The sequence below is a fragment of the Bubalus kerabau genome, chromosome 13 (genome assembly GCF_029407905.1).
Source record: "Bubalus kerabau isolate K-KA32 ecotype Philippines breed swamp buffalo chromosome 13, PCC_UOA_SB_1v2, whole genome shotgun sequence".
Lineage (NCBI taxonomy): Eukaryota > Metazoa > Chordata > Mammalia > Artiodactyla > Bovidae > Bubalus > Bubalus kerabau.
Window position 1 is genome coordinate 23,402,786 of NC_073636.1, and position 13,463 is coordinate 23,416,248.

The 13,463-nt window shown below is 33.3% G+C and overlaps 1 protein-coding gene across 2 annotated transcripts in view; it reads right to left on the minus strand.

Moving 5' to 3' along the window:
* The window catches only part of DNAJC1 (DnaJ heat shock protein family (Hsp40) member C1), a 181,973-nt gene that overhangs the window by 90,369 nt on the left and 78,141 nt on the right, over positions 1 to 13,463 (minus strand). For both annotated transcript variants that reach the window (XM_055543778.1, XM_055543779.1), the window contains exons 4-6: positions 10,227 to 10,392; positions 9,293 to 9,390; positions 8,254 to 8,347 (exon numbers count right to left, since the gene is read on the minus strand). In XM_055543778.1, coding sequence (XP_055399753.1) covers positions 8,254 to 8,347; positions 9,293 to 9,390; positions 10,227 to 10,392 — 358 coding nt within the window. The remainder of the gene's footprint in view (positions 1 to 8,253; positions 8,348 to 9,292; positions 9,391 to 10,226; positions 10,393 to 13,463) is intronic.

Consider the following 13,463-nt stretch of genomic DNA (forward strand, 5'->3'; position numbering starts at 1 on the left):
TCGTTAGATTGTATTGTGACAGCTGTCATATCACTCTGGATTAATTAAAAAAACATCAAATTGGTGAATTTTTGTGTAGTCACTTTAGTATTGAAGATGGAAGGAGAAATGCAACATTTTTTGCATATTAGGGTTTATTATTCCAAGAGAGGTAAAAATGCAACTGAAACGCAAAAAAAAAGATTTGTACAATGAATGGAGAAGGTGCTGTGACTGATCGAATATGTCAGAAATGGTTTGTGAAGTTTCATGCCGGAGATTTCTTACAGGACGATGCTCCACGGTCAGGTGGACCAGTTGAAGTTGACAGTGATCACATCGAGATATTAATTGATAACATCAATGCTGTACCACGCAGGACACAGCTGACCTACTCAAAATATCCAAATTAAGTGCTGAAAATCATTTGTACTAGCTTGGCTTTGTTAATGGATTTGATGTTTGGGAGCCACACAAGTTAAGCAAAGAAAACCTTGACTATATTTCTGCATGCGATTCTGTATTGAAACGTAACAAAGACATTTTATTTTTAAAACAACTTGTGATGGGCAATTAAAAGTGGATACCATTTAATCATTTGGAACAGAAGAGACTGTAATAAGTGATGAACCATCACCAACTACACCAAACTCCAGTCTTCATCCAAAGAAAGTAATGTTGTGTATATGGTGGGATTGGAAGGGAGTCCTCTATTAAGAGCTCCTTCTGGAAAACCAAATGATTAATCCCAACAAGTGCTGCACTCAGTTAGACCAACTGAAGGCAGCACTGGACAAAAAGTGCCTGGAATTAGTCAACAGAAAATGCATAATATTCCATCAGGATACTACAAGATTACGTGTTTCTCTGAATATCAGGCAAAAACTGTTACAGCTTAACTAAGAAGTTCTGATTCATCTGCTGTATTCACCAGACATTGTACCTTCAGATTTCCATTTATTTTGATCTTTAAAAATTCACTTAAGGGAAAAAATTTCTATTCCCTGAAAGACTCAAAAAGGCACCTGGAACAGCTTTTTGCTCAAAAAGATAAGAAGTTTTGAGAAGATGGAATCATGAAGTTGCCTGAAAAAATGGCCGAAGGTAGTGGAACACACTGCTTATAAAGTACTTAGTTTAAATGAAAAATGTGTCTTTTTACTTAAAAAGCAGAAGTCCTTTATGGCCAACTCAATATGTAAAGAGAGAGTAGTGCTCACCCAACGTTCTATTTGTTTCCCCACATTTCCTTATTCTCTTGAGATTACATGGGATTATGGGGCTAGTTCTGGGCAGGCTATGGTTAGAAATATGCGTCACTTCAAACCAAATACCAAAAAAGGCTGTGTAAATTTTCAGTTCTCACTCCTGCCATAGAGAGCAAGGAGGCCACAGGCCCTGGATGCATTCAGCCAAAAGACGGTAAAGACATCATTATTCTGAGTCCCTAAGTGGCAAGTTAGAGCAGCATGTCTCCTTATGATACGTAAGTGGAAGACACTGAAAACAAAGTTCAGGTCACTGGAATTTTAAGATAATCGGCACCTTACCATAGTCTATCCTGGTTGATATAAATACCAAGCGCTACAGAGTTAGTACAGAGAATATACAATGGGAAATTTTCAGTTGGCCTGATCAGGAAAGGCTCAATAATGATGATAATTTAGCTAAACTGTGAAGATATAGTATTCCCAAGGTTAGTTAGCTATGAGATGGAAGATAACCCTTATTACAAACCTTTTTTTTTAACATTATTGAAACACACTTAAGTGATAAAAATACCATGCTGAGGCGGCACTGCTTGTCATGTTTCAGTTTACTTTTCCTTCTCCACATAAACTTTAAAATATTAAACCATCCAAAAAAAAGTCTTAGGAAAGAAGGGGGTTAAATTTAGAGTGGTACGAGCAGGAAAACAGTACCACCAGGGAAGAACTCTGCTCAGATGCTCAGTCGTGTGTGACTCTTCACGACTCCATGGACTGTAGCCCACCGGGCTCCTCTGTCCATGGGATTTTCCAGGCAAGGATACTGGAATGGGTTGCCATTTCCTCCTCCAGGAAGAACTCTGAAGAGAGGCAGGTGCAAGAAGGATGGAGGACACTCCATTGCTCTTTGACTGTGTGACAGCATGTACCTCTTGTTTGAAGCTTACATACAACCTTCAACACAGGAGAATATCGTTTAAGTGCAGTTTTGAAAATCTGCCCACAAATTCAACTGCTCTATTATTATATTTTGTTCTCCAACTGACTGATATTATAATCTCAGAATTACATGTAATGTGTAATTACGTACAATGTAGAAAATTGCTTCCCTGGTGGCTCAGACAGTAAACAGTTTGCCTGCAATGTGGCAGACCCAGGTTCAATCCCTGGGTCGGAAAGATCCCCTGGAGAAGGGACTGGCAGCCCACTCCAGTATTCTTGCCTGGAGAATCCCATGGACAGAGTAGCCTGGTGGGCTAGGGTCCATGGAGTCGCAGAGAGTCATGTCCAACTGTGAAGCGACTTAGCATGCACATAATCTCAAGAGTTACATGTAATATGTAATTACATACAATGTATAAAATTACAGTGAAGAATATAAGAAAACTTCTAAATTTCATAATTTGAGTAAGAGTCAGTTTTTCTTTGTATAGAACTATAACAATACTAAGTTCACAAGAGTAATAAAAATAAAACAGAAAACAAGAAGCTGTTTTCCTGTGCCTGAGTCAGTATATTCTAAGAGACAGAAGGCCCAAAGTGACTTTTCCATTTGGGCTAAGAGACATAAGAGACCACAGAAGCCATCTATTCAGCCCCAACTCAATGTAAGAATCCTCTACAACTTTTATAAAAATTACAATCTGCCTCAATATCCATACAGAGAATGTAAGATCAGATAGCTTACTCACAGACCATGAGACTAGTTACCAAGCTCACTATCCAGCAGCTGAAAAAACTTAGCCTAAGCTTTTGTATTTCTTATATTTTAAATTTATTTTCCTCTGCTTTAAGATTCATTTCTACCATGAACTAACTGTGTCACTTTGGGCAAACGGTCTCACCAATCTGAGTCTTAAGTATTTTTTCAGCTATAAAATATGGATGAGACTGTGTGTCTCTAACATCCTAACTAACTAACATTTTGTGGTTTTAAAATCTTTTCTACGTAACTCTACTTTATATTCTGTCTTTGGACCTCTGAATAATTGCATCTTATGGCCTCCTTTCAGAGGGTGGAAGGAATGGAATCTTTGTTATGTTGTGAGGTCTTTCCAATTCTCCTGTATCCCTTTGTCCTTCTGTAGCAGCAGTTTCAGCCTTATAAAAATTCAGATGAGTTTTCCCAAACTTTTTCACTGGTTTATGTATTCTCTATGTAAAGTGTGCTTGTCTGCAAAATTTTTCAAAAAGTTCTAAGAATACTAAAAAAGTAAGCTTCCTTATCCCTTGGAAAATCTGTGTTTAACTTTGAGCAGAAGGGCAGGCAACTAAGCTTGCTGCAAATGCCTCCTAGTCTTTTAGAAGCTTTTCCTTCTGCTAATTAGCTGTGAATGTTTTGTTTATTTGGTTTCTGTCCCAGCAAGCAGAAGCAAAGGGGTTAGAATGAAGGGCCATGACTGTAGACAGGGCAACCCCTGGGCTTGTCCAGAGCTGTTTCCATGGAAGAAGCTTCTTGGGAGGGAGGAGGCCTCCCTTTATAAACAGCTGTATACAGTACAGTATTCCCTTTACTCTCAGGCAACTTTCAATTTAAGGTAAAAGCCACAGTACCACAGAGAAGATTCTTCTGTTTTCTCAGCCACTGCTCCTCAGAAGCCCATAAATCCTGATGGGGTGGACATATGCACGCTGGGAATTTTCTACAATGATTTCTAGTCTGTGTTCATATAAGATCAACTTGGTAGTGAGAAAAGATGGGGGACCAGGACTTAACGATGAGAAAAATGAACAATTTAGGCAATGAACTCCTAAAGGAGTTGCATGTTTTATAGATAATGTTACTGAGAAAGGTAACATAGCAGGTAGAGAGCAATTTAAATGGTGAATTCCCAGAAACATCAAACAAACAAGCAAGCAAATAAATTCTGAATACTTAAGATCTTTCCACCTCAGAAAAGGTAGAGAACTATGAACTATGATTTAGACTGGTAATTTGTAATTACTTGGGATATTTGGTACTTACTGATTTGTATGAGAAATCACTGCTGTTAGCAATCTAAATTTTTAATGGGCCTAAATAAATGAAGCTCCAACACAAACAGCCAGTTAAACTGAAAATATGCACACAGCACTGGTTATATTTCATCAGTTTTTGCTACTCACATTGCTATGAATATGTTTCAGAATATATATGATCAAATAAAAAATATCTAAGGGCATTTTGAAGGTTAGAAAATTTTCTTGGGGTCACAGGCTGAATACAGTCCACACAGAAGACTGGTTTAGTCAGATTCCAAGAGACTGTGTACTCCCTTCTGTTCTGTGAGAACGCAGACTGGGAAGATACGGAGTGTCACTAGGGCTATACTTTTAATGGTAAAATTAAATTCTAGCCTGAAAGCACACTATGCCTCTCCTGATACACACCAAGTTCCTTGTTATATTCTAATTCACACCGCATGTCTTCTGTTGATTACTCCATCTGCCTTTTTTGCTGTATAAACACATTCTTCTCAAGTTTCTGAAGTTGCTCTGCAAACAGTCATGCATTTTACTCCTCTTTAATGTAATGTTCTCTCCAATCTCTATGGACACGTCAATTTACAAACACTCTCCATATTCCTTTTCTTTGGTTTCTCATTTGACTTCTTACTTCTGCCTATGTGGGTACATGAATGATATGGGGATACACATTTTGCTAAATATAGTAATATCCATATGTCTTTTCTTTCAAGATTTTCCAATCTAGGAAATGTTTGATACTAATTTAACATCAGATATCTCATATGTGTCAAGTATAATTGTTTTCAGTTACTGGTCTCATTCTTCTAATCCACTACATCTTACAGTTTTTCCAATATTTTCTAAAGAGCAAAGGAAAGGAATAAAACCCAGTAATAAAGGTACTAAAGGAGGTACTAAAGGAGGTAATAAAGACCTTCTCAAAATGCAAGGGGAACTATCAAAGAAATACTTTTACTTCTACCCTGATTGATCACAGAACCATTTTGAGTACTGTCTGCCCACCATGCGCTTTAACTTTCCCGTTCCTAACAATGTATACATATCTTTGACAGACCTGTGTGACGGAAACACTTTTCTGTCTCAATGTTCTTTAACAGATTTGTCAGATTTACCTATTAAACTCCTAAATGGCTATATTTAGAGTCTGCTGACTTGGGATATAGTCTTGGATGACAGTATGAGCTATGTAGTATTTTCTTTTTTTTTTTAAAGAGCAATCGTACAATTTTTCCTCAGGTTTTTTCCGTCTCAACATGTGTATTTTTATGGGAGTTACTGTATCTATGAAATTATTTTTGTACACAACTAGTACACAGAGTAGGCACTTCACTGTCAAATGGTCTATTCATCTTTCAAGACTTGGCTCAAATTTTCCTTGGTTATCTTAAATAGAGACAATCTTACTTCCCAGAACATCTATAGAAGTCATTGTTTATACTACAGATATGAAGCTTATATATCATAATGTGTCCCAATTATTTTAATTTATGTGATATAAACTCTGACTGTAAGGGCTTTTAAAGTGCCTTGTTCTGATACTGTGTTTAATAAATTTTTACTGAACCTGCTAAACTAATCCTACTGGATAACCAACCATACATGCATGTGAACTGTAATAAAGAATGGATATTTAGAGGAAGAATGGGAAGAAAAAGGTTAGAAATGAAGAGCTGTTGATACGACAACTCAATTTGGGTACAGGTTCTGCAAGTATGAAGGCCATTCACTGGAAGTCTTCGAACCTCTCAGTCAAGAAGATAGGGATGGTTTATGCAAGAAAAAGGATTCCTACTTAAAAATAAAACAATGGCCCTGTACCACGAAAGTGGTGAAGAAAACACTGAAGGCCATGTGTATCATTTTTTAAATGCTGAGGGCTCTAGTAGGACTCTTACCACCACTGTGTTAGTTACCCATCCAGACTGTTCAGGTAAAAAGGGCTTCCTATAAATTTCACAAGCACCTTATTTAAGAAGATCTCATACAAGTGTCACATAAAAACTTCAGTGTTGTAGATAAGGCATATGTATTCATTTTACACAATTCTATGAATGATAAATTAATACAAAGGTCAAAGAATATTATAAGAAAAAAAAAAAAAGCAGACAAAATCTAATCCTAATAGCAACTATTCAGTATTGCTTTGCTGATGTTTGTGAAAGTATAAGCTGTATGTTTATGGATCTGAAATACTTTCACTATTACAATTTGGATCAGAATCAACTATATTGTTTTGGTAGTGGACATGAGAAAGACATTAAACTTCCAATTGATTCAACAGTTTTAGAAGGTTTCTGAAGAGGCTAAAATGTTTTTACAAAATTCCTTACTTTTACAAGTTTTCTACAAATTTGCAATGAGGCAAAACAATAACTTGTAAATCTAAGTCATTTTAATATATTGATTGTTTTTGCAAATTACTCTGCATGCTAACCAAGAAATATGTTAATTTTACCAAATAAACTTTGTTTCAAACGACTTAGATTAAAATTACAAAGTGAGTGGGATGACTTGGGAGACTGACATATATACACTACTATGTATAAAATAGATAACTAAAGAGAACCGACTGTGCAGCACAGAGAACTCTTGTCAGTGCTCTGTGGTGCCCTAAAGGGGAAGATAATCCAAAAAAGTGTGGGGGCCAGTATATGTGTACATATAGCTGATTTACTTTGCTGTACAGTAGAAACGAATACAACATCAGCAACTATACGCCAACAAAAGTTTTTTTTTTAATGAAAGAAAAAGAAAAAAAGAAAGTGTTTCAGACTGACGCTTTATGTGATATTTATGCTGCCTCATGATTAAATTGATCTGTACTCTGATTTGCCTATTACACAGATTCTAAAGCTAGCAAAAAATAATCATTCTCTTAAAAATGTAAGAAATCATGTGGTAAAATATTTTTCTGTCACATCTTCTCACAAATATACCAGTAAGATAAACACATTTCCCTCTCTTACTAAGTCTTACATATACAGCATACAAGGATTATGGATTTTTATCCAAATAAACAATACGCTAAACAACTTGAAAAAAACTTTTAAATTACCAAAATACTTCAATTGTCTCTATTAAATGTAAACAAAATAAATTATTCTGTATGCAATAACTATTAAACTATTTTGACAAAGAACTGGTAAATAATTTCTCAAAAGTTAGGAAGAAACACTAGTAACTTTTAGTTAATTTTCCCTCCAAATATAATTTCCATCATTAAAGGAAAAGAATGAAATATAGAAGGTGGTCACTCACTTCCTTAAACGATAAGGAAAAACAGCCACTATATGAAAAAAAGTAATTAGAGTTAAATAGAAATTATCTCTCGCTCTTGCTCTTTTGTGTTTTCTGAAATGAAAACATTTCCTCCAAAATTACAACTTCAAAGAATTTCAAAATTTGTACACCAAACCATTATATATTCTTTCAAATATTCTGTTTATGTGTTGGAAATTTTCTAAACAGACACAATAATTAAAATTAGCAAAATGATAATCTAATGAAATGTGTTGTTATGCTAAATATTAAAAAAGAGAGAATTGCCATATAAATATGGTATGTACATTCTATCATTTGAGCAAGACTGACTAGCAACAGAAACTTCAATTACAGTATAAGACAAAATATCTGCACTCCTCTTAAAGCTACAAACAAAATGGTAACCTATGTAGACTTTTGCTTAATTATACAAATACTTACACAAAGTGTTTTCTGCCACACTATTTACTTAAATGCTTTTAAAATGATGGTGACAAGGTATCTGAGTTCTGTTTTTACTGGATAAGCCTTAAATGATTAAATTGTTATTGCTTTTATATCTGTCCTAAAGATAGTATTGCTTTTTCCTTTTTTAGTGTCTTGGAATTCTAAGGTGTTCTAAAAGCAACATTAAGAGACAGTTAAAGGAATAGATATCTAAATAAATTTTAGAACTATTCTAAACTAGGTTTATACTTATAAAATACTATTCATTCAATCAGCATTATGAAACATCTACTGTATATTCAGCCTTCAGATAGCAGGCATAAATTATTTCATGAATAATTAAAATCAAAGCAGTAGTATCATATGAAAGAAGTAGATTTTTTTTTTTTACCTGGATTAGATGAGGCAATGCTTTTAGGGTAAGGCAAAACCAAATTCCCAGCTTGCAGGGAAGCAAATCATGCCACTGCGGTTTCACCAGTAATCTAAAAGCAAAGTATAGAAACTTAAAAAACAAAATATTTTTATAATAATCATGAACTCTGTTTTGACTGGCTATTTCAACAAAAAAAGTTTTTCAATAAAATATTTATGACAGTTATCACTTAATCCGACATATTCCATCATGAAATATATTAGTACAACAAATGCAATCATTTACAGTAAGTAAGAGAATGTAGACTAAAGTTTTGGGGAAGGAGACTTGAATAACCAAGTTATAAAAATAAAGGCACAAAAGCCCTCTTTCTAACCTGGACTTTTCATCAGTTTGGCAAAATGAATTCTTAGACCTTATGATTACTTCAGCTAGAAAAGACTAAACAGCATCCCAGTGTCCCCAAGTGCTGACAAGCAGATATGAAGACTGTAGCATAAACAAACCAATACATAAAAATTAATGTCATTTGCAGTCCACTGAAGCATTACTCACTGATGTCATCAGGACAGAAGACAGGCAGAATAGTCTCTGATCTCCATCTCACATTGATCCAGTTCCTGCCCTGCTGTGTGAACTATTTAAACCCTTTATTTCTTCCTATGAATCAATAGGAGAAATGGTGGTATCTCTTTGAGTGCACTGCATATTACTGTCTCTCTACATATTGTCACTCCTGAGTTAAACGCTACAGTGATAGATTCTTTTAGCAATATTTTGCTTCTAAAGTTTAGTAGAAAAATTTAAACAAGAATTCAGGGGCTTAATTGTTTAAATATATATGAATACTTTTACAAAGAGAAAAACCTGTAGAACTTGTGCTTAAGACTAGAATTTGTTTCTTAAAACTATGGAACATTACTAGTCTTTTATAAACTGAATACAGATATAAATGTTGGTATATTTGAAATGGATATACATGTAAAGTGGGATCACGTTAAAGACATATTTTAAAACAATTTCGAATTATAAACATGTTTTCATATGTTCCCACCTTTCATTTTTTTCTGAAGCACCAAGTTTTGATACATCCACAGTCTTGCCGCCTGTCTTTTTTTTCTTTTCTCTCTTTTTTCTACTGAGCAGTTCATCCTTAATGTGGAAAAAATTATGGTTACAGGTTATCATTAACATGTACTCTTCAAATGTTATCAAGAGTCTTCTGTGAAGGGTAAACATTATAGAAGAACATTTATGCAAATATATGTAGGGTCCAACATGATTAAGTAAAATCATCAATCTTTAACAATAACTGTTGTCATGGTATCCAGTCCTTAAACACACATGAAGTTCAGCACTGTCAGTCATGTGTATCTCCATAGCAATCAAAGTTTTCTAAGAAGAGAAGGCATTCAACTTACTTTTTCTCATTCATCCAACTTTAATAATGTCACTTCAAAAAGAATGAGTAAACAGATGCTAATTCATGAATACTGATAAATATGTTTCTCTTTAGCATATAAATAAAAGCCCACAGCAGGCAGAATAAACTATCAGTCTAACAAAAATGTAATAATTTTTTAACCAATTTATCTCTGAAATTATAAAATTATACTCATTTCAAATTTTACTGAGTTAAAAGCTATTAAAGTCATCATTCTAAATCATTTTGCATAAAAGACATGCATATCTAGAAGGTGACAATGAGGAAAACATAGCTCTACCTTCTCATTTTCAGCTCGATATTTACACCTTAACAAAATTTTGTAACAAACTCAAAATGACACATTTTTAAAAAGAAACACTTTCTTCTTATATCATTGGTTCTTGAAATAGAAGCATCAAATACTAAATGTTGAGTACAAAAAGTACTAGAATAAGGAATATATATAAGAAGGCTGAAATTTTTATCAGCTGAAAAACTAAATGTCTAAAATTCCATATAAAATTAAGGAGGCTAGGTCACTTGATTTATTACCAATACTTACCAGTTGTTTTTCCAGGTAGATTGACCAAACCACAGCATAATGACCCACTGTGAGAATAATGAACAAAAGTAATGCCAGCTCAGCATTGCTCATTTTCCTCACCCGCCTGTAGTAGAATACAGGCTGTCGCCAATCTGGAAGTCCATTGATCAGAATATCATCATACCTACAGAAGCAAATACAACAGTTTTTCATATGGAGTTTAAAAATAAAAGCAAAAAACTTCATTTGTATCAATACTTACACTTAAAAAGAGGAAAGAGAAAAGAATTTCTCCAAAATATATAACATTTATACAGATTACCAACATTACAATGGCCTGTAAATCAAAACATTACATTTAATCATACACAACCTTCAAAAAGGCACTCAGTGATATACTTTAGATCTGATATACGGATCTTGTGTTTTTAAACACTCCAACGACGTGACTCCTGGAATGACATCCAAACTCAAGGAGCCTTATAGTCCACCTCTCCATCACAGGGTGCAGTGAGGCCCCACCATGAAAGTCAGTGACAAAAGGAAGAATCTCAATGGGAGAAAATCAAGATAAGGGCTCTATTGCTTCCAAGAATTATATATTAATTGAATCACATTCAGGATAAATTTTCTAGTTAGTGCTTTTATTTGAATCTCAGTACGAGGGTTCAAGGTTGAAATATTTATTTTATCAAAGCTTCTTAAAGACATAAAAAGTCTATTAAAAAGGGGCACCTTTTAATTTTATGTTGCTCATGTTCTTTTTAAGAATTAAAAACAATACCAAATTAGCAGGAGATGTGGAAACAACCAATTTCTCAATAAAACTGTTTATTTGTAAACATTTAGGTGGCAGTTTCCTCACATTTTTTTGTCTTTGCTGAAAGGGAATAACACAACAAATTTCCTGGTAATTCACTTTAAATCTACTTTCTTTAGAATAAAATTTCAACTGAATTTAAATTTACCCATCAGACATTATGGAGGCAAATATTTTTAACGTTAAAAGTAAGGAGTAACATTTATGACTGTAAAACTCAAAATGGTCTCATGCAAATACTGTATGTTCAAAACACGCAACCTGTTAATCTTAGTTGAACACAACTCATTAAATATTCTAATCACACTATTTCCAGAATTAAATCTTCACTGAAAGGCCTAATTTGGTGCAACACATTGACCAAAATATTTTAATTAAAAATATTCTGAGTTAGTCGCAGGCCTAATTACAGGAATAGAAATAGGGCCTATATTGTCAGGCAGGTCAGTAGAACTCAGTAGTAGGTTTTTCTCAAGTAAATTGACCAATCTACGAATAATAGCGCAGCTGCTAAACTGCCAGTCTTGACATGTAAATCAATTTAAATGCAACAACTGCAGTAGCTACTTTGATAGTTATTAAATTGATACCTTGGAGATATGCTTAAAAAAATAAAGCAGAGCATTTATTACAGGCAACTCCTTTTTTCAGTAGAATAATACTGGTTATAAATTCAAAATATATTTTATTGGACTATCTAGAAAACCTGACTTTTAGGATCAACTTAGATTATTAAAAATAACGGCAGATCAGAATAACCAATGTTCAAAGTAAAGGACATTAGTGGTACTAAACTCTTAAAGGCAGGCCAACTTTACGGTATACAAGAATCTGGTAATTAAAATATGGTTATGTAGTAGCTAAGCCAAAGTTTGATGTTAAATATTCTTTTTTAATATTTATATAGCTATTTTTGAACACAAATAAATATATAACATGATTTCATCAAAAGTTATCATTCCTGTCCTTCAAAATTTATGTTTAAATCTATTGCTAAAAACGGACTCATTTTAAATTACCAACATATTGGTAAAAACGGTTTCAAGTGATATAACGTAAGATTACAATATCTGAATGAGGTCCAATAAGGAAAGGCCTGAATTTATTCTAAAATCTACATTCTACTTCAGATTTGTTGAGGAAAAAAGGGGGAGAATATAATTATTTTCAGCTAATCTCTCCCAGGAAATAGCTTCAAGTAAAAAGTGTGGCTATTAATAAGGAACATCTAAGAAAGTGGTGACAGTTCCCTGAGAGCATTACTGTTAAACTTGTTTTAGATCTAAATAGTATCAGAAGAAAACCCAGCTAAACTCATAGCTATGAATCTTGTATCAAATATTTTATCACCATTGAAATACTATGTATCTATTAACAGCTACTACTTTCTACCCCACATATAAATTGTATTTGGTGCACAGCTAAATTCAAGACAGCAGAATCTCATGCACTGAACACATTAAACAAAACTAGATATTTACTAGGCTATGTCTGCCACTCTAAACAACAGTTTCCAAGGATTAAGCTTAGAATCAATGCTCTATTGATTTTACTATCAATGAACATTATGGCTCACACGACTGGCCATTTTAACGGAAGATAGCTTCTATTATAGTTCACTTTTAGAGTATATGCTGTTAAAAGATAAATCACTGCTTTCCTGAAACACTGAAAAAATAAAGATATCCTTAAAATACACAGACAATATATTCATAAGTTATTTAAGAAAAAATGTGTTGATAACACAAAACATCACTATGTTATTCTTTTTCTATATCTAAAACATAGTACTGTTAAAATAATTAAGCTCATATAAACTGCTCTTAACAATTTGTTAAAACCAGATTAAGAATGTACACACGTATGAATATTATAAGAAAATACAAAAGTAAATTTCTTTGATGAAAAATATCACTAAATGTAAAAAAAAATATGAAACTATAAAGGCATCATTTTAGAAATTAAAAATATTAATTGATCTATTCCATACATCCAACATATAGCCTAATATATGTTATTTCATTTGATTTTCTAAAATGTACATGATGAACATAATAATGGTTATATAATCATTAGTGAGTTCCATTCTATAGTCATCAAATGACTATATTCAATTCAAACATATTTAGCCCAATATAAACATAAAAAGCAAATCAAAAAATGTTTAAATTCCAAGAAAAAATTATGTAAATTATTAGCATGCTTTTGAAATATAAAATAGTAACTATGAAATTAAAATAGAAAACATGTATATTATGCAAATAAATATTCAAATAATTCTAGCATTTGCCTAACTTGTGAATCTCTCACTGTAAAAAGTCTGAATTTTTAGCTTAAAAGAATAACATCATCTATTTAGGCCACATTTTGAACCTGAGTAAAAACTGTACAAAGAGCATAAATAGGAAACAAGCTTAAATTGATTGATCTTTCCT